Source organism: Alosa pseudoharengus, unplaced genomic scaffold (genome assembly GCF_046254945.1).
Source record: "Alosa pseudoharengus isolate Yale_2024_CS ecotype anadromous, Long Island Sound unplaced genomic scaffold, YU_APseudo_1.1 YU_APseudo_1.1_scf_7, whole genome shotgun sequence".
NCBI classification, from domain to species: Eukaryota; Metazoa; Chordata; class Actinopteri; order Clupeiformes; family Clupeidae; genus Alosa; species Alosa pseudoharengus.
Window position 1 is genome coordinate 9,737,345 of NW_027468859.1, and position 26,985 is coordinate 9,764,329.

Below are 26,985 nucleotides of genomic sequence, written 5' to 3' on the forward strand. Positions count from 1 at the left end.
GTTTGCTTTACTGCAAGATAGGCTATCAATAAAATAGCCTTGAGTATTACGTCATCGAGTCAAGTGCACCACTGGCGCATTATCTGTAGCCCACTAGCCCGTAAGCCATAACTTCATCGCCTACGCTTTTGTCAGCAGCTATCTACTGCATTTTGCTCTCAAGTTGTTTTGTGGGTGCTTTCTTTACCCTTTCGCAGATATGTGAATAACAACGTTTTCAGTATAAAAAGTTGCCCGATCTTCTACTGAGATAGCGTTTCGAGGGAGGGACTTATAGGCTACTGCTGCTACTGCCTCTGACAGTTGGTGTTTATTTTCCCCAGACGAGCTTCTGTAAGGTAAGGGTGTTAATCTGTCCTAATTTTGAGAATTTTGAGAATGTTTTTGCATTATGCGGATATTCGTAAAAGGGGCATGACAGGGAAGTCTGTGTTGTCAGTCTGAAAGAGAAATTGAGTAGCCTATCTGCAACAACTACGATGGTAGGGTTTTCATATCGCTGCTTATTGCCCGAGGGGTCAATTAAGGCGGCTGGTCCAAAATATTTTGCAAACGATATTTTCTATATACTCGTATTTTCCTGTGTAGTTTGTGTTGGCTATGTGGATTGGCCATGGATTAAACCTACGAGGCTTTGCGCTCTAATTGTAGGCTAGATCAAAAATGGGAGCCTCGCAAATAGGCAATGATGTCATCTTTTCATGGAACCAATTTTAATTACATAATCATCGCTGCTTTGTTGCAACAAAATTCAATAGCAAGAAAGGATACAGTTTGCTCGCGTAATTGGCAACATTGTGTCAGCGTGAACACCAGTCCTTTGCAAGCGTTCTGTCATAGTAGGCTAATGAAAGGAATACAAAGCTGCCGCTTTGTATAGAGATTTTGAATAAGGAAATCCTCAGATATTAATATAGTTTAACGAGCCGTTTTGGCGTGTTTCTGGTGTACATGCTATTTAAACTGCACATTAAATAATTTACAGGATTTATTAACCTTCTATAAGGTCAATTACACGGTTAGTACATACTAGCTTATGCGATTCTGACAGTGCAATATTAGAGAAGTAGGTAGCCTGCTTCTGTATGTTCGGAAAAGGCAAAACTGAGAAGGCTGTGACCTACTTCACGGTCTTTTCCTGAATGGCTTTAAATGCCATACTTGTAAGCTGTGTGTAGCTGGCACTAGTTATTGCAAAGTTTCTGACACCAAAATTATCTGCAAATGTTAAATCAGATGGGCAAACCTAAAATAATATTTGTTTTTCTGCACCATTTATTTAAAGATGCAGTGAGCATTATGTCAAATTTGTTGTGCAACACAAAACTGTCAGGTATTTTTTACATTGTGGCACAGTACCTTTACTCTGTGTCAATAGAGGATTTCCATTTTTAATATTCTTTGTAAAATTCTTCCATAAGATGTTGACTATCTTTGTTTGCTTCCCTGTCTCTGTGTTGAAGGTGCCCCACAGTCGAGCATCATGTTGACCCTCCTGTTAAGAAGTTGGAGCGCGCTTGGCTGCCTTCTAGTCCTGAGCCTGCCCCCTATCTCCAGGCAAGAAGAGCGTGGCAAGCTCCTGCTGGTCTCGTTCGATGGCTTCCGCTGGGACTACATCCACCGCGTGCCCACGCCCCACTTTGACGCCATAATGCGGGAGGGCGTCCAGGTAGACAGGGTGGTGAACTCCTACATCACCAAGACACTGCCCAACCACTACACACTGGTGACGGGCCTTCACGCTGAGAGCCACGGCATCGTCGCCAACGAGATGTTCGACCCGCACCTCAACCGCTCCTTCTCCATGGACGGCCAGAGCGCCTACGAGTCGCGCTGGTGGGAGGAGGCCGTGCCACTGTGGGTGACCAATCAGCGGGCCGGCGGGCGAAGCGGGGCGGCCATGTGGCCTGGCTCGGACGTGGAGATCCGCGGCGCCTACCCGACACACTACTTGCCGTACAACGCCTCCGTGCCCTTCCAGAGCCGCGTGGCCCAGCTGCTCAGCTGGTTTGCGGGCCCCGACCCCATCGAATTCGGCGTGCTGTACTGGGAAGAGCCCGACGAGAGTGGACACAACTTGGGACCCGAAAGCCCGCTCCTGGACGTCGTAATCGCAGACATCGACGACAAGTTGGGCTTCCTGCGTGATCAGCTGAAGTGGGCCGGGCTGTACGACGATGTCAACCTGATCGTGACTAGCGACCATGGCATGACCCAGCTGTCGTCGGTGAAGATTATCGAGTTGGACAGCTATGTTGGTCGCGACAAGTATACATGGGTCGACAAGAGCCCGGTGGTTGGCATTATACCCAAGGAAGGTGAGTCACATTGCCCGAGGCAACCTGCAACAGTCACGGCATGGCACAGCACTGTGCTCAGAGGTGGCAGAGTACCAGAGGCCTTTAAGTACCTCCTGAGCCGAGGAGGCATAGCCTGGCATTACACAGTCCCTCGACTCACACTGCACTCGTCACATGAACAATTTCCACTGCATTCTCTTGAAGATACTGGTGTCAGAGATGGGTTCAGCATTCCAAGTTTAAACCTGTGATAGCCTTTGAAAGACTGGCAGCAGCAACATTTTTCTTCCAGTGTCACTGATTGTCAAAACGTTCACCTTTTTTCTATTTGAATCTACTTTTAACTCCATTTTCAAGAGAATTGAGAGTGGCTTAAATTATTTCCAATTTTGCTTAACGTACAAAGCGTTTATACCTACATTTAGACCAAAGATGGCCGTCAGAAATATATGGATAGACACCCCCTTGGTAGTTACCCATTAGGATTCACTGCATTGATGCCTGTTATAGTATTTTTCCTAAATTTAACAACTTTGTTGTCTGGCAGTTCTGTGTGAACATGTTCTAACTAGGGTTGCAAAATTCCAGGAATTTTCAAAGTTGGAAACTTTCCATGGGAATTAACAGGAATAAACAGGAATTAACGGGAATAAACTGGGAATTTTTAATATGGCAAGTTAGTCTATAACACGAACTTAAATGTAGTGGACAAAACCCCATCTTGCAGTCTAATACTGGTTAAAACAACCTGATTTAATGCAATTTCAGTCGAATTTCTACCCTGCACATATGTCAATCACATGCACTCAGCAATCGGCATAGGCTGCTAGACATAAAAGAAACCTATGGTTGTCATATTCATGGGGAAAAATCGGATTTTGTTGTTGAGTGGTGTGGTGTATCTTGGGCAGTTCAGTGTTGCTAGTTTAGCATGCTAGTAAACCATAGGCAGAGGGATTCCCGCTAGCATGCTAGCTTGCTTTGTATGCTAAGCTAAGCGAAAATACAAACATACAAATCATATGCTTATTACGAAACAAAATGTTGTATATAAAACAGTTTGTATGAATTACCCAAAATTCCCTGTAAATTCCCATAAATTCCCATTAATTCTCATAATTTCCTTTAATTCCATGGAAGTAATGGATGATAATATGTCTAATGATGTCTGTGGAAATACATTAATGTATTACTTTACCCTCTCAGGTTGTTTTGATGAGGTCTACAATTCGCTCCTGAATGCCAATCCAAACTTGTATGTATACAAGAGAGAAGACATTCCTGACCACTACCATTACAGACACAATGACAGGATAATGCCTATTCTCCTGGAAGCCAGGGAAGGATGGACAATTGTGCAGAACAAGACTAAAAAAATGATGTGTAAGTATAAGATATTTTCTTTTCAATCATCAGTCTAAGAATTAATATTCTTTAATCACATCAAGTTGAATAACAATTGCCTCCCTTTTTGGCACTTTTTGTCAAATTCAGCAATAGTTTCTCGCAGTTAACCTGAAAGCCAGCACGAATTTAACCCCACCGACAAAATTTGAGGTTGGGAAATTCGGTCTGGACTTATTCCATTGAGAAGTCTCTGTTCCCGTATGAAAACTGCCTGGGCGCACCAATCAAATAGTCTGGGCGGGCTTTATACAATGATGGACAGATGAGCAACGGTGCTTAGACATTCATGTCACCTGAGCGCGCTTCAGTTGATTTTGTTTACAACAAAAAGCTTGTCGCTAGACGTTTACATTTCATGATCGTGTCTGTTGAATAAGATATAATAACTTTACAAAGCAAATAGAAAACAACAAGTAAGGCATTTGTCAAGAAGAAGGATGTTTTGGCTGTTCTCCTTACAGGATTCACGGTAGGCTATTTCGTTGCTCTGATTGGTTAAGTCTATCCAATGGGCAGAGGCTTGTCCCTCTGCATCGGTTGAAGCACACCCCATAATCACGTACCAATCATGCAGTACCAGACTCAAATTCTGAATAGAATTGAGTCTGGCTACGTCATGCTAGTTTTACACTCGACACATTGGTCACTGCGCACGCAATGTGTCACATCACCAAAACGCTATACTTGAGTTTGTTAAAGTAGCCTTAATGATGACAAAATGCTAAGCATGCATCTAGGCTATTTGAGTTTCTTAAAGCTGAGCTGTGCTTAAATTGTTCAATAGATAGATAGATAGATAAATAGATAGATACTTTATTGATCCCCAAGGGGAAATTCAAGAATTTACATGATTTCATAACAGGCCAAATATAAAATAAATGTTAAATATAGCCTAGATATATGTAAATATTAGATGATCAGATGATTTACAGTTCTATGTAATATGTCATGTTTCATGTTTTTGTAATGTCTCATACAGTGATGCAGGTCTATTGAATAGGCTAAATACAATTTCAATCATTTTTATAGCCTACTGTATAGTTATAGCCTACTGTATAGTTAACTATACAGTAGGCTATAAAAATGATTGAAATTGTTAAAGGAACCATATATAAGATTGTGGCCAAAACCGGTATTGCAATCACTTTCAAATTACTGTAGGGTGGTGTGTTCCCTCCCCCTCCCCCCTGACTCGAGGTTGCCAACCCGGATGCCGAAACACTACTGACTTTGTTATTAGTAGTTAGGTGGAGGGTGGCGCATCAGGCCAAAACACGACATGACATGACAAAACACATCAACATCAGTTGAGGGCTGCAACTTCACTTTTTAAATGACAATATCCTGGCCGGACTACTGTTATATAAGTAGTGTTATATAATAATTCAGTGATATAAGTATTTGAAATGATTTCTGAATGTCTAGTGACATATCAGGGCTAATTTATGATTAAGTGAAATACATTTCTTACATACGGTTCCTTTAACTTTGGCCTTGGTGCACTGACATGTGGCCTTTGTGCCCCCCACCAAATATGCCCAACTGAAGGCCAAGTGGCCTTGCCCCCAGAATGGTGAAATTCTAAGCCTGAGCGGTACACAACCTGTCTGTAGGCGCAAGGCTGAAATTCGGCATGCACCAGCTGGATTGACGTCATTTTGACATCACACTCACGTGTGCAAGGCCGGAAACAGTGACCATAACACCTGCTTCAGGCTACCTCGCAGTCCTCTAGTTGTCTGTTTTGTGTGTGTGTGCTCAAAACAAGCAAACAAAAGTTTTTACACTTTTCCTGTAAATGGGTATACATCAACATGCTATTTTAGAAGCACACGTGGGAGGGGTTTAAATGGTTGGGCTCAAATGTCAACATTTCTCCAGAATCACAGACCTTTAATGTGATGTTCATGTTTGTTTTTTGTGCTCAGTGGGAAACCATGGTTACAACAACACGTTGCCGAGCATGCACCCCGTGTTCGTTGCACGTGGACCTGCTTTCCGAAGCAACTATGTGAAGGACACCATGCACTCTGTCGACCTTTACCCCCTAATGTGCCACATCCTGGGCGTGCCCCCTATGCCCAACAACGGCTCCCTGGCCAACGTCCAGGATCTCCTGAAAGAGGTGCCTCCAGTGGGTCCTGCTCGTGTTCCTGCTCCTGCTCCCACTCCTGCTCACACTCCTGCTCCAACGCCCAGGCCCCTGGCTCCGTCTAAGCCCAGGGAGCCATCATATGCCTGGGTTGTGGGCCTCCTTCTGGGCACTGCCCTGGTGGTGATCTTCCTCTTTGTCTTCGTGAAGCAGGTGACACTGAAACAGGTGCCCACACTCCCCCTCGGCAATCGGGAGATTTCGCAACCCTTGCTCTACGAGGAACTGCGGCTCTAAGACACGGCTGTAGCAACTTTGTACTTATTACACTTATTTATATTAACATGTTTTTTTCGAGCAAGGGACACAGCACGTAGAGATCCCCAGAGCAAGCTGTCTTCTCTTTTGTGTGAAACACTTTAGACATTAGAGGTGCTGTAAGTAATTTTTTGTCGTGAAAAAAAAAATAGAAATGCTTCTAGACCTACAATACTGAGTTATTACAGAATCATTATGGCATCTGTTTTGCGTCCTGATTCTTTGAGATTTTTATTTTTTTTGTTGACAATTTAGAGGTTTCTGAAATGCTAACAAGTCCATTGAACAAGACTGAAACAGGTGTAAAAATGCACTCTAATATTATCAAAAACTCTTAATCCTGCTTTCAGTGTTACATTATCATTGTAAGTCTAGAGATATTTTTACCCTTTTTTTCACCAACAACTACTTAGTGCACCTTTAAGCATTGAACAATGTCCTCAGGTGTTCAGAGATCCTGCTGTGACTGTAATCCTGTAATACAAGTTTTCACTGATGGTTTGTCCTTGTCATGGTCACTAAATCACACGAGCAACCAAAGAGGTGGTAAACATTAAAGTAGCAGTCACCTAATTCTTCCCACTCAAGCTGTGCTATGAATGACTATGAAGGCTAGCCATTTGGCTGCGGACAAACCGCTTCATGATTTATTCCCATCAAAATATTCTTTAAATTCCATCTTGATTTAGTGAATTTAGTTGCTAAACGCTGTTGGGTTCGAACTGGATTTGGCAGCTAAGTGTTCTCCCACTGTTGAATGGGAGTGACTGCTCTCAGGCACTGCATTGATAGTCAGACCAATCCTGAACACAGGTTATAGAGCCCTCTAAAGGGTTATGGTGGGATTTAAAAAAAAATATAGGCTATATATTTTTAAAAGTGACATTTTTTTGGAGCTAATTTTGCGTTCCAATACCACAATGCCTTTGCATTCCCTTGCAATAGTTTTGCATTTCCTCTTAAGAACCAATGCAAAACTATGTGTCCCCTCACAAAGTCAAATATTTTGCCAGGGAATGCAAACCTAATGCCAGGGAAAACAAATCTTTATTGCAAGGGAATGCTGAACATATTGCGAGGGAACATTAATGTAGCCCCCCCGACCCCAAAATTATCACCTAAAAAAAAAAAAATCTCACCATGTCCCTTGGGGGGGACTCCATAATAGGTCACAAAGCAGGACGAGACTAACAACACACAAGTGTCTAATGCAGCTGACAATGAATTTTAAGAGAAGGTTTTCTTTTTCAGTGCTAGATTAAGTCTAGCTGCCAGTGTTGTTTTTTTTAAATATATATGTATTGCTTTGTTTGCATTTTTAATAGGTCTGCAAGATTTAATAGTTTTATGTGTTGTGTACTTCTTTTTCTCCCATCTTAATTCATAATTGTATTAAGGTTAAGTGCAATTACTTTTAAAAGTTTTCTATGTTGTGTTTGAAATGCAAGTAGAGATGAGTCTGTATGTTTTCGTTTTGGTTGAACTACTAAGGTTGGTAGTTGAAAAGCTTCTTGTATGTTACGCTCTTTATTAAGAGATAGCTGAAATTAAGAAAAAATATATAGCCTATTTAAAAGAGTAATATACTAGAGGATAGGTGGCTTTATTGATAAACATTTTTGCACAATTTATTTAGTGCTTTTAAAAGGGAATTTCCTAATGCCAAACTTTGTGAGAGGGGGGGGGGTAAGGATGTCTGCTAACAGCTAAAATATTGCACCACAAGTAGAAGTTTTTCTCCAATTCAATGTCAGATCATTAAGGTTACTTTTGAGCATGGCATCTTGTGCAAATATGGTCATTCATGGGACGTTAACAACACTGTGATCTACCTTCTCCAGGTAAAGAACTTTTAAGTATTGTATTTCATGTGTTCTTCAATGTAGGCATTGCCTTCCAGGTCTATGCGGGCCTTAAGAGAAAAGAAACTGTTTATGTTCTGTGGCTTAACTATTGTTTAGTGAAGAAAATTAACTGGATTACCAGAGTAATGGTGACATTTCCTCAATCGTTTCAGTGGCTACTAGGATAGGGTTTTGTTTTTAACTTATGATTTTGAACAAATCCTAAGTGTTACATGTTCAAATTGTTGGTTTTGATTAAAAGCTAGTGACAACATCCATTTGTTATATGATCATTTCCTGTTCCCAGCCCAGCTCACTCCCACTCACGATTGTAGGCAAAACTCAAATATATAGTATATATAAAAACAATATATTTGTTTATATTATATTAGGTTACACAATTTGAATATTTGTTTTTATATTATATTAAGTTTACATTATATTAAGTTACGCAAATTGAAAGTGTAAAGGTATCGCCGGTCCAACCCGTTATGAAGGAAGTCATAAAGGGTTAACTAAGGACAAATGAGTCGTATCCTTTCATGGCTACAAACTAATGTGTGGGCATGAGCATAAAACTACTGTACAAGAACACAGCCCATCAGAGACTTACTATTTCCTTGCACAAAGGCATATGGAAACTGGGTACTAACCACCTCCACAAATTAACAGTGTAAAGCAAGTCAGTATCTGTTTATCGCATCTTCACATATTCCATTTTATAACTTGAATGTGTGTAACCAAGTAGGGATGCAATCATTCAACTAGACTGGCATTCAATCATCTATGTACACCCCTAAGCAGTAAACAACCATTGTGGTTGTTTTTCCAATTACCTTCTTGGCCGGTGTCCTATTTATTCAGCAAATTTACACGGCGAGTGCACTAGACTGGGCACACTGTAGCCATTATGTGTGAGCCGGTCGTCATCTACTATAATTGGTCTTTGTGGCCTACATTTCCACACTCAAGACCCAAGTGACCGTGAACACAATCACTGAAATATTACTGATGTTCCAACCAGCTCAAATGTGAGGCTTACACAGCAATCACTTCTGAAAGGATCGATTAATTCACCCACAAAATAACCATTAATAGACATTTTACATTTAATGTCAAACGTTCTTTAATAGCAAGTAGTAACATGGGGAAAAAGTGCATTTAGTGCTCTCCTCAGCCTCCTTCAGTCACTTGATGAAGGACTCAGCCTTGGAGTGGAGTGGATCTCCTTTGCCAACTCCTTGGGAGACGCACTTCTTTGGCACCTAAGACACAAGAGCGGTTTTTCTTTTCCTTCTCTTTCTTCACAAACCAACTCATTCTCTGAATCAGGAAGAACAGAAGCAAACATGAAAAACAGCCTGTGCTCAAAAATGGTTTACAGCTCTAGGTCACTGTTGCTCCACATCAGTGTTCGAACATAGTTTTCTGCAAAGCTTGGAAAGCTTAGAGAGCTGAGTTAATTGTCCCTTATTTGTGAAGCCCCCAAAAAAAAAAAACACACAACCCAAACACAGGCCTATTTCAGGTGTTGGGGTTTGTGGTCTTAGTTACTTTCAAGCTGTATTGAGTAAATAACTCATGTGTGAAGCTTTTTTCCACCATTAAGTTTCTTGAGGTCTTAATAGAACAGTCAGTCATCCTAAGTACTAGAAGTGAGGAGCACCACAACACCAGTTTTCAACCCTGTCTACAGAGTCCTGTTCCACACACACACACCTTCTCGGCCCAGGCGAGGATGACGTCCTCCTCGAGCATGTCTGCGTCGTACAGGTCCTTGAGGATGATGGGGACACGTGGGAGCAGCTGGATCTGGTAGAGTTTCACCAGACACTCAAAGCCACCCAGCAGGTACTTCTGGGCCTTCTTGTTGTTGTGGCAGAACTGCAGGAGAGGAGAAAAGGGGGATGAGAAGTCAAGAGCAGTGGAGGACGAGCACAGTAGTTCACACATAGGGCAGGTTAGATGGAGACTAAACGGAGAGGCTGAAGAACCGCTACACATCACAGTAACCATCATGTCAGGAAGTCACTTGTACAACTTGTGTATTCAATCTTGATTTTGTGTGTGTGTGTGTGTGTCTCAAGTTGCTCCACATCAGTGTTCGAACATAGCTGTCTGCATAGCTTGGAAAGCTTATCAGAGAGCTGAGTTAATAGTTCCTCATTTGTGAAGCCAAAACAAAGTTACACACAAACTCAACACAGGCCTACTTCAAGTGCTGGGGTTTACCTTGACGAAGTTGTAGAACATGTTGACCCGCTCCTCCAGGGTCTTCTCCAGGTCCTCGCTGAGGGTGAGGTTCTTGGCGTGCTCGCTGATCTCCTCCATACGCCGGCGCTGGGCCTCCTCGGTGGTCTCCTCTGCCCAGTCCTCATAGTCATCGTCCCCATCCTGCAGAGACACAGAGTAAAGAGACAGGAAACAAAGACAAAGTCTGTTAAAACCGTGGAAAGGTTAATCATGTACCGACACATTTCCTTTGATAAGGTTTGAGCGAGTCTGTGAGCTATAGGCTGACAGTCACCAAGTAAGGTTACATATATGCGCTCATGTCAGGAAGTCACTTGTACAACTTGTGTATTTAATCTTGAGTGTGTGTGACTCAAATTGCTCCACATCAGTGTTCGAACATAGCTGTCTGCATAGCTTGGAAAGCTTAGAGAGCTGAGTTAATAGTTCCTCATTTGTGAAGCCAAAAAACTGAAACACACAAACACAACACAGGCCTACACGAGGTGCTGGGATTTGTGGTGTTGAAACAGCTTGACAGTAAAGTTCTACTCACCACTGCGTCAGGTGCATCAATGTCGTCACGGTTTGCTGCCTCTCCACCGGAGCCATTCTCTTTGTCCTTCTTGCGGTTTTTCTTTTCCTTCTCTTTCTTCACAGACCCACTCTCATTCTCTGTATCAGGAAGAACAGGAAGAGCCAATATGAAAAACGGCCTGTGCTCAAAAATGGTCTACACTTCTATGCCACTGTTGCTCCACATCAGTGTTTGAACATAGCTGTCTGCATAGCTTGGAAAGCTTAGAGAGCTGAGTTAATAGTTCCTCATTTGTGAAGCCAACACACACACACGAGGTGCTGGGATTTGTGGTGTTGAAACAGCTTGACAGTAAAGTTCTACTCACCACTGCGTCAGGTGCATCAATGTCGTCACGGTTTGCTGCCTCTCCACCGGAGCCGTTCTTTGTCCGTCTTGCGGTTTCTTTTCCTTCTCTTTCACAGACCCACTCTCATTCTCTATCAGGAAAAACAGGAAGAGCCAACATGAAAAACGGCCTGTGCTCAGAAACAGTCCACAGTTCTTTGCCACTGTTGTTCCACATCAGCTTTTAAACGTAGTCTACTGCATAGCTTTGGAAGCTAATCAGAGAGCTTTGAATGACTCCTCATGTGTGAAGCTGAAATTATCTAAAAAAATAAATAAATAAATAAAAAAACAAGAACAGGAGACATAAGGGTAACTCACATTTTTACTGATACAACCAATGGGCTACAAGGCCAGTGTCAAGTAATACACAGCTTTCCTCTGTGGTCTCCTCTGCCCAGTCATTGTAGTCATCGTTCCCATCCTGCAGAGAGTAGGGAGACGACAAAAACAGTCTGTTAAAACCGTTGAAAGGTTTACCATGTACAGACACATTTCCTTTCATGAGCGAGGTTGTGTGCTACAGGCTGAAGAACCACTACACATCACGATCACCAATAAAGGTTTCAAATATATGCTCATGTCAGGAAAAGTCACTTGTACAACTTGTGTATTTAATCTTGAGTGTGTGTGACTCAAGTTGCTCCACATCAGTGTTCGAACATAGCTGTCTGCATAGCTTGGAAAGCTTATCAGAGAGCTGAGTTAATAGTTCCTCATTTGTGAAGCCCAAAAAAAAAAATGCCTACATGAGGTGCTGGGATTTGTGGTGTTGAAACAGCTTGACAGTAAAGTTCTACTCACCACTGCATCAATGTAGTCACGGTTTGCTGCCTCTCCACCGGAGCCATTTTCTGTCCTTCTTGCACTTCTCTTTCTTCACAGACCCACTCATTTCCTGCATCGTGAAGAACAGGAGAAGCCAACATGAAAAACAGCCTGTGGTCTAAAACAGCGTACAGTTCTATGCCACTGTCCACATCAGTGTTTGAACATAGCTTTCTGCATAGCTTGGAAAGCTTATCAGAGAGCTGAGTTAATAACTCCTCATATGTGAAGCAAAAACAGAAAAATATCTAAAAAAAATAAACACTGAAACACAAGCACAGGCCTACTTCTGGTGCTGGGGGTTGACTGTAAATAAAGCTCTACTCACCACTGCATCAGGTGCATCAACGTAGTCACTGTTTGCTGCCTCTCCAACAGATCCAAGCTCTTCGTCCTTCTTCCGGTTCCTCTTGTCCTTCCATTCCTGTAGCCATTATGCGTGAGCCTGTCGTCATCTACTGTAATTGGTCATTGTGGCCTACATTTCCACATTCAAGACCCAAGTGACCGTTAACACAATCAGAAATATTACTGATGTTCCAACAAGCTCAAATGTGAGGCTTACACAGCAATCACTTCTTAATAAAGGATCGATGAATTCACCCACAAAAGAACCATTAGGAGCCATTTTACACTTAATGTCAAACATTCTTTAATAGTTCAAAAGTAACACAAGAGAAGAAAAAAGAAAATAAAAATACATGTGCATTTAGTGCTGTAGTTTCTAGCATATTTCACACCTACAAATTGAACAGCAGAACAGCTCAAGTCAATCAGTAGGGCTAGGGCAGGTTTGAGGAGCGGAGAGATGGGATGGGGAGGAGGTGATGCTAAAAATTAAGAAGCCTTTCGCAAGCGCTACATCATGATTGCAACGAGGAGCGGCGTTTGATCGAGCAGAGACGAATCAAAAGGCATGCGCCTGACTTCTCTGTGACAGTCAGAAGCTTCAGAGAGCATTTAGAGGCATCTTTTTTTGCTTTTTTTCCTGTTTTTCTTTTATGAGTGTATGTGTGTTTGTGTGTGTTTCTTAAATGGCATCGATATCAATGTCATCCTCCTCTTTCTCCTGCTTCACTGGCGTCACAGTCTCCATTTTAAGTTCGCGAGCCGAGGAGGAATAGACAACCTGCAGAGAAGAAAAATGACATTAGTCTCCAGTTAACCTAGTACTCAGGGTACATCTAACAGCCTTCTTATGCAGACACTGCAGTTAAGCAAAACTAACTTGGAACATTTCATTAGTTCTACAAGGTTATGGTGCAACAGTGCTTTAAATTGAGCAGCCCAGACCCAACAGCCTCGTCAGTGCTGGGGTTGGGGTTGAGGACTAAGGCGGAACCAGAAACATCCAAAGACTGTACAAATACTGGCCATTTTAAAGCAGCACAATGTAAGCTTTGATGATGGTCAGCAACATTGAGCTGTGAAATTTTTTCCCCCTCATTTTAGCGGTGTGTTCCAACCCCAAAGCAGAAGTGCATTATGCATATTCTATATGGTTATTCTCACATGACCATATACCACCAAAATGTATTTAATGATAAGTAAAACTAGCCTGCTTGATAAACATGGACCTCAAAAACTGGTAAAATTATGCTATAAGACTTGGAAATAGTCCAGACAAACAAATCTAAAAACAAAACACTGGTCATCCTTACCTCCACGTTGTCCTCATCTTCCTCCTCCTCTTCCTCGCTGCCCTCGCTCTCTTCCTCAGCCTCCTTCAGCCACTTGACGAAGGGCTCGGCCTTGGAGTGGATCTCCTTTGCCAGCTCCTTAGAGACGTACTTCTTGGACACCTAAGAGACAAGAGGGTTCATGTGAGGCACAACCTAAACTATGCTACCAAGACTTGAAAAAAAATTGAATAAAAAAAAGTAACACACATGGTCACCAATAAAGGTTTCAAATATATGCTCATGTCAGGAACAGTCACTTGTACAACTTTTGTATTTAATCTCGAGTGTGTGTGACTCAAGTTGCTCCACATCAGTGTTCGAACATAGCTGTCTGCATAGCTTGGAAAGCTTATCAGAGAGCTGAGTTAATAATTCCTCATTTGTGAAGCCAGAAAATAGAATAAAAAATAAAAAGATTTGAATATGAAAGGAGCAACAAATCACATATTTTACCCCTTTTTCCACCATTAATAAATAATCATCCTATATACCAGAAGAACAAAACTTTTCAACCCCGTCTACAGAGTCCTGTTCCACACACACACACACACCTTCTCGGCCCAGGCGAGGATGACGTCCTCCTCGAGCATGTCTGCGTCGTACAGGTCCTTGAGGATGATGGGGACACGTGGGAGCAGCTGGATCTGGTAGAGTTTCACCAGACACTCAAAGCCACCCAGCAGGTACTTCTGGGCCTTCTTGTTGTTGTGGCAGAACTGCAGGAGAGGAGAAAAGGGGGATGAGAAGTCAAGAGCAGTGGAGGACGAGCACAGTAGTTCACACATAGGGCAGGTTAGATGGAGACTAAACGGAGAGGCTGAAGAACCGCTACACATCACAGTAACCATCATGTCAGGAAGTCACTTGTACAACTTGTGTATTCAATCTTGATTTTGTGTGTGTGTGTGTGTGTGTGTGTGTGTGTGTGTGTGTGTGTGTGTGTGTGTCTCAAGTTGCTCCACATCAGTGTTCGAACATAGCTGTCTGCATAGCTTGGAAAGCTTATCAGAGAGCTGAGTTAATAGTTCCTCATTTGTGAAGCCAAAAAAAAAAAAAAAACAGCAAACACGAGAATATGAATGAGAATAAAAGAAAGAGAATATTCTGACTTACACGGAGGAAGTGGCGCTTGTACTTCTTGATTTGCTCACGGATGTTCTGGTCGAAGAGCAGCTCACTGAGGATGAGGGGGCCCATGGCCTTCACGTCCAGCCGCTCCGCCTCAGCCAGGATGTCCTTATCGGCAGAGTCGATCACTCCCTCCTCCTTCTTTTGCTGTGGACAAAACAGACAGAAAAGTCAAGGACAAGAGGACACAACTGCATTATTCTACATTTACATGAAGGGATTGGAACGGTCATTCTACACCAGCCCAACAAGACATAAAAGATGCCACGGAATCCATCTCAACATCTTTATCTATTAACAATAACTATTTAAGCCCGCACTTAACCCTTTTGTACAAGATTTATGTACAGTATTTACTAGGGGTGTAAAGATTAACCGATACGTATCGGTATCCGTTTTTAACGTGTAAGATACGGCTACATCGATAAGTGAAGCCCCGTATCGAAAAAAACTGAAATGAACCGGTTGTTATATCGATTTACTTGTTATGAATCGGTGCACAACCTTTTCTGCTCGCTCAGACTCATTTACGTTCCAAGCAGCGCGTTCATCACACTTCCGGTTTTGAAACTATACGTGGCACGGAATTGTGGGTAATGCAGTTCGTTTTTGGTTACATTCATTGCCCAAAGTTGTCAAATGACCTCATTACCCATACATCTATTGAAACTTAACCATGTGACAACTTGCACTCGGTCGGCTTTTGTTTTTCGAAGTCCAGCGCGAAATTAAGCACTTCTAGCATTCCTAAACAGCAACGATAGTCTGTAGAGTAGCCTTACCTTTGATGAAGGGATTTCCTTAATGCTAAATAATAATTTGACCCTTGCTGCTAAAACGATGCATAAATTATTAGCCAATGATTTTGTTCATTTTCACTCAGACTTGTGGCATTTTAGGTTTCTGCATTAGGTCTACTGTTGGAACAAAATAAGCCCAGAAAGTTCATTGATTTGTAGGCCTATTTTATTCTTGTAGGGTAGGCTAGGCCTATATGAGAAAAGGCCAAGAGTGTCTTAAGCACTGTTTTATTTTATTTCAGTATTGTCTTACCTCAACAAGGCTACAGCTCCATGAAAACAATCAGATATAACTCTATAAAATCTGTAAAGTCTATAAAAATGTATTTTTATGTTGTATTTGGCTGCTGTGCTTGACTGAAATGTAGACTATTCTTTTTTTATTTCAATACAGTATATGAAACAAACCTCAGTTTAGATAATCATATTCACACATTTTGTTGCCTAATTGACAACCATGACCATGATAATTGATAATATAAAATGAATGTGCACCTTGAGCAAATTATAAAAAAGCTTTCAGAATGCTTTCCATTCTTGAACTGCATCGAATCGCACTGAATCGTTTTTTATAAACATGCATCTTTTCTTGTATCGAATCGTGCCCATGCATCTAGATGCGAATCGTATCGTCTTTTACATGAGAGATTGACACCCCTAGTATTTACACAAGTCTGTATTGAAGACATGAAATATGTTTGAACAAAAAGGGGCATTTTCCTATTTTGCCTTTGATGACCAGTTACAGCAAGTCACAGTAACAATCTTGATCAGCAAGTAAGGTTTTAAATCAGGAAGTCACTTGTACAACTTGTGTATTTAATCTTGTGTGTGTGTGTGTGTGTGTCAAGTTGCTCCACATCAGTGTTCGAACATAGCTGTCTGCATAGCTTGGAAAGCTTATCAGAGAGCTGAGTTAATAGTTCCTCATTTGTGAAGCCAAAACAAAGTTACACACAAACTCAACACAGGCCTACTTCCAAGTGCTGGGGTTTACCTTGACGAAGTTGTAGAACATGTTGACCCGCTCCTCCAGGGTCTTCTCCAGGTCCTCGCTGAGGGTGAGGTTCTTGGCGTGCTCGCTGATCTCCTCCATACGCCGGCGCTGGGCCTCCTCGGTGGTCTCCTCTGCCCAGTCCTCATCGTCATCGTCCCCATCCTGCAGAGACACAGAGTAAGGAGACAGGAAACAAAGACAAAGTCTGTTAAAACCGTGGAAAGGTTAATCATGTACCGACACATTTTCATTGCTACGAAAAATGCACACACCTTTACCGAAGGGGGAGTGAGCAAGGCTACGTGAGCTACAAGCTGAAGAACCACTACACATCACAGTAACCATCGCGATCACCAACAAATGTTCCAAATATATGCTCATGTCAGGAAGTCAGTTGTACAACTTTGAGTCACACACACTCAAGATTTAATATACAAAAATGCTCCACATCAGTGTTCGAACATAGCTGTCTGCATAGCTTGGAAAGCTTAGAGAGCTGAGTTAATAATTCCTCATTTGTGAAGCCAAAAAACTGAAACACACAAACACAACACAGGCCTACACGAGGTGCTGGGATTTGTGGTTTTTAAACAGCTTGACAGTAAAAGTTCTACTCACCACTGCGTCAGGTGCATCAATGTCGTCACGGTTTGCTGCCTCTCCACCGGAGCCATTCTCTTTGTCCTTCTTGCGGTTTTTCTTTTCCTTCTCTTTCTTCACAGACCCACTCTCATTCTCTGTATCAGGAAGAACAGGAGCCAATATGAAAAACGGCCTGTGTTCGGAAACAGTCTACAGTTCTTTGCCACTGTTGCTCCACATCAGCTTTTAAACGTAGTCTACTGCATAGCTTTGGAAGCTAATCAGAGAGCTTTGAATGACTCCTCATGTGTGAAGCTGAAATTATCTAAAAAAACTCCCCCACCACTCAGGAACGGCAGACATTAGTGTAACACATCTTTACTGATACGACGAATGGGCTACAAGACCAGTTGCAAGTAATACACAGCTGGACTTAAGAAAGGGGACAGGACTTAAGAAAATAGTAATTCCACATAATTCCACTTCTTCAGGGCCAACTATCTGACCATCTCTTGTCTGTCGGTAGGCTATACATTTCATCAAAGTTTCTCAATGCCAAACTGTTCTCTGAATTAAGGGCCCACCTGGCGGATTCTTCAGAATAAAGGTGCAGAGCTTGTGTCGTGTGTCCAGCATGCCGCGGTAGCCACAGGCCTTGCAGGAGTTCCCAATGGTTTGCTTCTTAGGATTGATGTGCTGAAACAAGACCAAAACAGCCGCATTCAGGAAGACATCTGGTGCTTGCAAGCAGGTTTGATACACCCATGTAACTGACCAATAAAGCCCAACATGACCCTAACCTAGATCATAGACGCCTGTGCCACTTGTGACGAAAGTAGAAGAGTGAAATCACTACTTCATTCTGTCCACATATATATTGTAGTCTGAAGTGATGAACGCTATACTCTTAAGGGGCCTTTATTTGTCCAGTAACCATACCTAACGATTCAGAGGTACATCTAAATGAAGGTCACTCTTAAGGAATTGCTACATAACTTTTTAGTCAGTCCACATCTACTGCTTGTGATACAGTTTGAACCATCCTTCACACTGATCAATACATGCCCAACACTTGATCAATAGATCACCTCTGTGTTAAAGGCAGACCTGGAGAAAACAGGGGGTGGGAGTGGCGGGTGGACACTACAGGAGAATGCATAACCAGCTCTGTAAATAATACATGACAGATCTCCTGAATCAGCGGGTCTGACACTAGCCGTATTCACATTCGTGAAGACTGTGCAGTGCGCTGTGTGTGACGGTGCGGAAGTGTTCCATCTCTCTGCAGGTGTGTGTGTGTGTGTGTGTGTGTGTGTGCTTAGCAGCAGCAAATCACACAGGGATTCTGCTCCACAACAGCAGGGGCAACATCATTACTAAGGAGGCCCATTATGAAAAAATAAAGAGATTGAGGAAGGGGGGGGGGGGGGGTGAGCTTGGAGAAAAATGACAAAACAAACCATCTGCACTGCAGAGGCGCAGAGACTTCACTGCTGCATTGGAGAGTGGAAATGCAACTTTGCACTACAGGGAAGATCAGTGGGAGGCATGTTTTGTCCCAAACTGCTGCAGTACACACCTCAAGGTTGAATACATTGCAGCCAGGCATTCAGAAAATACTAAAGAAAATTATGGTTCACGGAATGGAATTTCAAAACCTGAAATTGTTGTGAAACAAGTTTGTTAGAAGTTTCAGCAGGGTAGTTTTGGACATTCTTAGACGGAGAGTGTGAACCACTTTAAAGCAAGGGTTTAATGGAGTTCCACACTCATACCGAACTAAACCATGGTGTCCAAACTGGGGGTATGAAACAAATAGTTTCCTGTGTGTCACTTAACCCCTAGAGAGAAAAAAAAAAGTCCAAAAATCAATCGGAGCAGAAAGTTCTGAACAGAAACAGAACACAGAGCCAACCAACAAGACCTCACAGCAGCCATTTTATTTGGCTTTTAGGACTTCACAAATTGAACCAAAAACATGGCCACAGCCACACACAAAAAACATCTAGGTTGGATACACCACACAAGCACCATCTCATAACGGTGTCCTTTATTTGCTGAGTCTCAATCCCAGCATCTCTGGCAACAAAGCCGACCTCATTGGAGCCACCACACTCAGCAAAAAAAAATGACAGAGGTACCATTGAGTTCAGCCACTTGTTTTACATAGAGCAGCGAGGGCTTCAGCAAACTATTGTCATTTCTGTATAATACATTTGTACTGCAATAAAGAAACATAATTTGTTACTGTTGGTTAATGAATAAGGGTTAAGTCTATGGCATTCCAAAGTAAATCTGGATTAATGGGAGAGAGCAAAACATATGTGCCTATTTACCAGGTCTGTTTCAGGATTATCACACTCTGGGCACAACACAAATTTCCGGATAAATCCATCCAACATGTCTTGCAGCTTGTTCGCCTCGTGGGATCCGTTGACAATGTAACGGTCATTCTTAGAATCAAACTGGGTCTGAGCGCCCAACTCACAACCAAAAAACTTGGTGGGATCTAGAAGGAAGAGGAGGGGGGGGGAAAGTCTGTAAAGATGACTTGTTACTATCCAAAAAACAAAAAACAAAAACAAAAAAAATGCTGTATAACAAAGCAATCATTTTAGCTGATATTCACTGCTCAGAAGATGATCAGTCACAGTAAAACCATGAGAGCATGAGGGGTCTTTATGCTCAAGAAGAATACTGAAGCCTCCAGAATATAAATCTAGAAATCACTTCTGACTGAAATCTGACCCACCAAAAACCACTGGGTCAACTACAACTCATGTGACATACTTACACGTCGGTGGCCTGTTCAAAGCCTTGGCGACATCAACCATGTTGACTATGACAGTTTTTATTCCATTACCCTTGCCTTCCACCTGAGTAGAGAAAACAGGCCAATGTTAAATGTAAAAGGACTCAAGAAATATTTTTTTGAATGGTGAATCAGATGAACAGGAGAGGGAGGTAAGGAAGAATTGGTAAATAAAACAAATCTTAAAACTGATGAAATACCAGACCGTTTTTTCGAGCAATGTTGCTGGGCAATGCTCTTGATACTGGGCATGTTTACTTATGATATACTTAAATCTTTAATTAAGCAAATTGTCATGCTTATTCAATCAGAACGACATGAAACCAGTTATGTGGTTGCCCTGAAATATCTTTCCAAATGTTGCCCCATCTTAAGAGTCCCCCAGTACCCAAATGGACACCTGTAGTACTCCAATTACTCACCTTAGCAATCAGACGGGGCATTTTGTAGCGGTAGAACTGGTCTGACACGCTGCGGTTGACGTTGACAGACATCTTGGCCTTGAGTTGGTACTATCAGCAAGACGAAAAGATCTTGAATTGGCAATTCTTGGTATTGTCTGCCTGGAGAGGGGGGGATGACATAAACGACTGCAAGAGGACTCGGTCTCTGACATGAAAAAGGTGTTGCCACTGAGGCTCCAGGCTCGTTGCTTGTGGACTAAGTTCCCTCCACACAGGTTCCGACAGCTGCACGACAGCTCTGCTAGGAAAAGGGGGTTAAAAAGAAAAAGGGAGAAAATAAGTAATGTTTGGTTAGGACAGAGAACATTTCACTAGGTCACACACAAACAGTATGCTCAAGGGCAGTCAACCCGCCTACTGCCAATGGCCATGCCCATTTATCTTATTGCAACACCTGGTCTGTGGGAGGGAGTGAAATGTTACGTTTACCAATGCTCAATATGCCAAAATATATTTAACATTTAGTATGAAATAAATTAACTTGACATGATCTCCCCATATTTTACCGTTTTTTCACCCTACCAACCATCAAGTAAGAAGGCTGACGTGTCAAATTCATATTGCAGCAGAGCTGGCAACCTGTAACGCTGGTTCATTTTGAGTGACCAAAAACCAGTTATGGTTAACGTTAACCACATAAATAATTACGTCTCACTTCGTATTTGATATCAATGCCAGAACATTCAACCAACCTGTTTTCCTCAACGTAATATAAAATAACAAGAGAAAGGACAAAATGTTTCAGTGGCTTGCGACATACATCATTTTTTAGCCAAATAAGCTATTTACGATCAACTTCAGCTAACATCAATGTGAACGTTGACGTTACCGCATCACTGCAACGTGGTGCCAGAGCACGACGGGTAGCTATCGATAATGTTAACGTTAACGGTTTTGAAAAGCAGTTTATGACTATGGGAGCTTGTTATCCTCAAAATATCACCTGAAAACAATTAAGACTGAAGAACAGTTCTTGAAAGTAGGACTGGATTGAGAGGAACACGTTGCCAGAACCAGATGGAGCAAAGTGCTGCAGAGTGCGTCACACTAATCAGACATCGCTAGCTAGCAGGCTACACTCGTTGCGAATCGAGAATGGGGCGCCATTTTGATTCCAGAAAGCTCAATCGCTTTGCTAACGTTAGCTAGTTTCACCAGCTATCCATTAGCTGGCCACCTAGCATTCAAGGAAAATAACGCTAGCTGGCTACCATTAAGGTTACATCAGACATGCATGAATACTGGTGGGAAATGTGTGGCTATATATAACGTCAGGGATATGTACCTTTCCCATCCGTGGCTCCTGTCGTCCGGGTACTCACCGTTTTCGTAAAACAAAGACATAAACACAATGCTGGTCGCCCAGAGACGCAATGAAGTAGTTTGTGGGTTATAATCAATTTTTGGATGCAGTTGTAACGAGATACAGCACCACGCCGCTAATGTTAAGCCAAGACTGTTGGGCTAGACCTTGCAGTGGTTAGCAAAAAATCCAAGGATGATGCCTGTCAACCTTTGAAATGAGGAATCTGAAACAAAAACAAAAAAGAATAACTGCATTATTGTTACCAGGCAACACCATTAGGCTCGATGTGTGACAAGTTGTCACTGGCTAACTAGCCAATGCTATCTACACGCTATTAGCAAAACATGCTAGCTAACATATGTTGATGGAATTACATCCATCCAGTGCTTACACCAATCGAACGGTTGAAAAAATAAATCAAAGCTATGATTTCTATCCTTAATTTCTTATAACTTGCTTTCGAATAAATCATGTCAACTTCAATTTCAACAACGAACTCACCTCTCTAGCAGCAAGCTAGCTACCTCTTCAGGCAACGTGTATGCTATGCCACAATGAGCGTTTGCAACGTGACAGTGAATCTTAACTTGCTCCTCAACTTACTCCGCCCATTGATTATAAATGACTGTGTAGCTCTACCATTTCATTTGTCCTTTGCCTTGTCAATCTTAGACCCAGTAGGGGTAGTAGGCCCACTCTGGGTAGGCATAATCAAAAGTTGAAATTACAGGTCATATGATTAAAAGGTGGCAGATGAGCATAGCACATTTTTGTGGCCTAACCCATATGTGTTTGCATGTAAAAGCAGTTGTGTAGGATCAGTTTGTCTTTTGACAACATAAAATGCAAATTACAAAATGAACATTGACCCACTTAAAGTATGATAATTTACCATTTCTACTGCCTAATTTAGCCTTGTAAAGTAGGCTGTTACTATTCTTTATATGATTATTCATAATGTTTCCAGAATTCAGGCTACCAAATCGCTCTGATGTCCTGATATATCTGAACACATTAACATTCTATGTGATTCATGTGATTATCTTTCAGGGCAAAAGATTCCACCACAACAAAGCAACACTGTTCTTCGAAACATTTCCAAAGGATTTGCTTCACAAAGTACTTACTGTAGTAGATGCTGAATGAACAGGTGACCACATGGTCAACAGTGGCTCAGCTCCCAATGACTGAATAGAGTTAGCTTTTGATTGGCTCATTTCCCCCTTTTCAAAATACATTCCACGTTTTGTGACACCATAAATACCCTGCAAACCCAGCGCCAAAGGATGACACACAGACCGAACGATCTAGACATGTTTTCATCTCTCGCTTGAAACAATGGGTTTTCTGGCAGAGTTGACAGCACATAGGGTGGCCCGTTTGGTAGGAATGCTGGGGCAAACAGAGGCTGTGGTCTCTCTGGATTACTTTGGGGATTACGGAGGGTAGCGGCTGGCTTACTGTTGACTGTTGACTGGAACTGAGGGGCCTGTTCTTATGTGATTCAGTCACAGAGGAGGATCTCCTAATATAGAGCCACTATATATAGGCTACCATTTTACAGTGTTAGCTATTATTATTGACAATGCTCTAATGTAGCCTAATGTTTTATTTTGGCTCGTGAAATTCCTATATTTGTTATCACGTGCTGTTGAGAGGGAACATTCTACATTTTTACTGAATTCTACTTTGACTGTGTTGTTCATGATTTGATTCTCAAACATTTCATAGCCAGCGGATAAACAACTCCTTTGACATAACTGACCCAAAGAAGTGCTGTTTTTCTGTTTTTCATTCCCTTTGGTCGATGTACTTACAATCACACTACGTCTGCAAACCCACATGTGTTCCAAGAAGCAAATGAAATCAGTGAGAGCGAACAAGGCCTCCACTGTCACCAATGTACCACAAACCAGTTGACAATCCAGATATGCTCAGAGCATTTCTACATCTGTTCCTGATCACTCAGTCTTGTCCCTGACCATGACGTTCAACCTTTGACCTCAGAGCAAGAGGAATCAGTGACCAAACACACCCAAGTCTGTAGAAGAATGTCCTTTGAGCTTGGTGTTGGTAGTAGTATGCATAATGGTTCAAGTTAAAGGAAAAGTATGTTTTGCCATCACGTAGTGTTGGGTCTTTAGGCCTATATAGTTTTAGTTTTAAATTGCTTTAAAACTTAAACTGTTTACCATGTTGTTAGTCGCTTTGGCTAAAAATGCGTCAGCCAAATGTAATGTAAATGTAGTTGTAGTCCAATATAAGTCCAGGTTTGTTGCAATTTTGTACATGTAAAAAGCCCATTGTTTTGTTAGGACAGGTTTCAGGGACATTCCAGAACTGCACTGAAAGTGTAAACTGGATTGTCATTGACTATTGCTTTTAACATTCTGAATCAGAATTTGTACTGGCATAATCTTTCTTGATACAATACCCCAGTACCCACACCTGCCTGACCTCTAGATTCTGGAAGACAAATGTTGGACACCAGCGTTTTTCATTTGTGCTTTTTGTGTAGGCCTGTAGTGATGATTTCATTGGAAATTAGATATGTTTTACAAAGTAGCCTGAACTACTTTTTCTATCTTAACCTTGATTTCTCCCTGCATGTAGGGATTTCTCTCTTTGCTGTAATTCAACTTCTTTCAATGTGAGATCACTTGCTAAGTTTATAACTGTTGCTAAAATATAGCCTACCGGTCAAAGGGAAAAGTTGAATAGGCTACAAATTAGAATTTGGTCTTCACCGAAATCATAAGTGAGGAAGAGAGCTTATAAGAAAGCAGAAACCACAAAAATTAAGTTCCATGTGTCTCTCTAATTCAATTATTAAACTTAATTGTGTACAACATTGATTTTGACATTGACAGTGGTCCCCGGACCACACTTTGAGAAACACTGCTGTAGGCTACAGGAGAAACGGGACCACTTCAAGGGTATAACAGTAGAATGGCAGAGAAGGAGCTCAATTCCACCTCTAAAAACAGCATGCAGGTGTTAGTTATTGGAGCTATGTAGCACCTAGCCTGAGGCACACCGAAACACTGCCAGCCTTACAACAACAAGAATGGTAACAGGCTACAGACATTAGTTTGATTGCTTTTTTTAATTGCTGCTGAAAAAACTCTTATGACAGCATGACTGATCAGTAATGTGGTCTGTGGTCACGGGGAGACGCGAAATGTAACACACTTTTCTAGACTGACCGAGTTCCAAGCATGGTTCCAAGTGCCAGCTGCTGTAGACATAAAAGTCTCCACTAGAGGGAAGCATAGCACAGTTCACTATGAGCAGCTGAAGTCGTCTTGATACTTCTGCAACATCATCATTCGGTTGAGCACTTTGGTGGCGTAAATGATGATAAGAGCATGGATGGCGATAGATTAACCTAATTTTGCATTTTGGCAAGGAGAGGAAATGATTATGCTGAGATGATCTGCCATACATTCAGACCTACAGGCAACTCAACCTTGTAATGCAATACACATATTGATTATGTACATTTATTAGCAGCACCTAGAGAACTGATTTTCTTTTTCAGTCACAAGTGACACTAATTTTACATGCAAGTATTTGTGCCACAGCAGGTCAACCACTAAATGATGGACAAATTCATGTACAAGTCATTTTGCTTTCACGGTCATGGACAATTTTTGATGTCCTCTGGATTGTGGCCTTCACCTCTATGACCACAGTGAGATTTTCAAGTCAAATCTGAAACAATGAATCCCCTCTCATAAGGGTTTCATTGTCTACTGCATGATAAAGACACACTCTAGCCTTTACGAACTAAGCAGAGGAATCATATCAGACGCTAAAAGTTTGACCTTATATATACCTTCCTAGCATGTTGCCTTTGTTACCAGACGTGTGTTTGAGCTGCCTGGGGCTTGCAAAGGCCTGTTTGGAGTTTTTGGAATCTTTGGGTCATTAATGTTTTTCAGCTGTTTCTTTTGGGTTATTGCATCATCATAAAGAGAGCTGTGAGCATGCATGCTTATCATATGAAATTTGCTATTTGTATCTCACACACACACTGCACACACTGTTATTCATGTTACACATATCAGACATAGACATACACAAACATACAGACACACAAACTGTGTGTGTGTGTGTGTGTGTGTTTGTTTGTCTGTGTATGTTTGTGTACTCTAAGAAATGAAATTGCTGTGTTGAAATTGACACAAAAATGTGTTGTCCCTGAGCACACACAGCAATGTGTCATTTTAACACATAATTTCTTAGAGTCTGTTTAGGACCTCCTTAAAATTACAAACCAGAGACGTCATGGAAAAGAAGCCCAGGGTTATACAAACACTGAGGAACATTCGAAGGAAAGTTTACAGGGGGGGGGGGGGGGGAACCCCCTTTCTGAGTTTCAGTTTGGACTCCAAATAATCTAGGCACTTCAGCAATTGCCTCCTATACACTCTTAAAACAAAGAACAAAGGTGTTGAAAACAACACAACTTGCATTGTTTTTAATACATCACTGTGTCCAGATAGGAACAACACAGTTTATGTTGTTTCCTTTTTTATTATTTGTTACACAATATTTGTTGAAAATAACACAACTTGCATTGAAAACAACACAACTTTTTTAACACATCTCTGTGTCCAGATATATGGGACAACACATTCATTTTAAGAGTGTATTTAACTTAGTTGAGTTAGCATGCATGTGAATCTGTCAGTGTGTGAATGGCATATATCTGTCTGCATTTGGAGAAATGCATAAAAACTGTATTGTTCTATGAAAGAAAAAATATGAAATAAATATATATATATATATATATATATATATATATATATGTGAAAAAATATATTTCTAACAAAAACACAATGTGATTCTGAGAGCAGGATGATATTGTATTTCTTTACACTGGTCTCTTTTCAAATAGTTTCCTGCCTTCAGTCATTTAAAGAGTTTTGTTTTGTTTGCATTACCCCAGACTGTAATGATACACTTTCTGTTATGACATGCACGGTACCAGTGAATACATGTTCTGGGGTATGATTTGTGCAGTCAGACCTGTTCTCCCCATGATTACCACCACAACCAACACCCTTGCCTGCCATGCATCTCGGGTAAATGGTTCTGTGGCAGCGGATGCAAGTATAACAGAGTAATGAACAGCAGAGGTTTTATGTTGACCTGAGAAAGTCAGGGTCTGGAGTAGGGGGTGAGATGCCCTGACAAAAAAAAAAGCATGCACCCTTTGGGGACATCTGATGTATGAAAGTTACAAATATTGAACATAACATA

General features: G+C 41.6%; 3 protein-coding genes across 7 annotated transcripts; 1 reads left to right on the forward strand and 2 right to left on the reverse strand.

Moving 5' to 3' along the window:
* The first annotated feature begins 73 nt into the window (after nucleotides 1-73).
* Nucleotides 74-8,235, forward strand: enpp5 (ectonucleotide pyrophosphatase/phosphodiesterase 5). 2 transcript variants are annotated; one of them, XM_076272355.1, is made up of 4 exons: nucleotides 74-338; nucleotides 1,464-2,318; nucleotides 3,507-3,683; nucleotides 5,636-8,235. In XM_076272355.1, exons 2-4 carry the CDS (start codon nucleotides 1,484-1,486, stop codon nucleotides 6,094-6,096), a joined length of 1,473 nt encoding a protein of 490 aa, XP_076128470.1. In that variant the 5' UTR covers nucleotides 74-338; nucleotides 1,464-1,483; the 3' UTR covers nucleotides 6,097-8,235. The 2 variants fall into 2 exon arrangements, with proteins under 2 accessions (XP_076128470.1, XP_076128469.1); XM_076272354.1 differs by lacking the exon at nucleotides 74-338 and adding an exon at nucleotides 1,302-1,333.
* An 834-nt stretch (nucleotides 8,236-9,069) lies between these two features.
* On the reverse strand, nucleotides 9,070-12,447 carry eif5 (eukaryotic translation initiation factor 5). Its single transcript, XM_076273244.1, has 8 exons — nucleotides 12,275-12,447; nucleotides 11,923-12,016; nucleotides 11,440-11,542; nucleotides 11,099-11,210; nucleotides 10,750-10,868; nucleotides 10,194-10,355; nucleotides 9,681-9,845; nucleotides 9,070-9,284 (listed from the first exon to the last, which is right to left on the reverse strand). Exons 6-8 carry the CDS (start codon nucleotides 10,290-10,292, stop codon nucleotides 9,165-9,167), a joined length of 384 nt encoding a protein of 127 aa, XP_076129359.1. The 5' UTR covers nucleotides 10,293-10,355; nucleotides 10,750-10,868; nucleotides 11,099-11,210; nucleotides 11,440-11,542; nucleotides 11,923-12,016; nucleotides 12,275-12,447; the 3' UTR covers nucleotides 9,070-9,164.
* A 126-nt stretch (nucleotides 12,448-12,573) lies between these two features.
* Nucleotides 12,574-22,296, reverse strand: LOC143110371 (eukaryotic translation initiation factor 5-like). 4 transcript variants are annotated; one of them, XM_076273241.1, is made up of 12 exons: nucleotides 22,219-22,296; nucleotides 21,734-21,940; nucleotides 20,370-20,649; nucleotides 19,930-20,011; nucleotides 19,472-19,644; nucleotides 17,720-17,831; nucleotides 17,172-17,290; nucleotides 16,554-16,715; nucleotides 14,742-14,903; nucleotides 14,180-14,344; nucleotides 13,608-13,748; nucleotides 12,574-13,075 (listed from the first exon to the last, which is right to left on the reverse strand). In XM_076273241.1, exons 3-12 carry the CDS (start codon nucleotides 20,439-20,441, stop codon nucleotides 12,977-12,979), a joined length of 1,287 nt encoding a protein of 428 aa, XP_076129356.1. In that variant the 5' UTR covers nucleotides 20,442-20,649; nucleotides 21,734-21,940; nucleotides 22,219-22,296; the 3' UTR covers nucleotides 12,574-12,976. The 4 variants fall into 4 exon arrangements, with proteins under 4 accessions (XP_076129356.1, XP_076129358.1, XP_076129355.1 ...); XM_076273243.1 differs by having other exon boundaries at nucleotides 20,370-20,652; XM_076273240.1 differs by having other exon boundaries at nucleotides 21,697-21,940.
* Nucleotides 22,297-26,985: the final 4,689 nt, after the last annotated feature.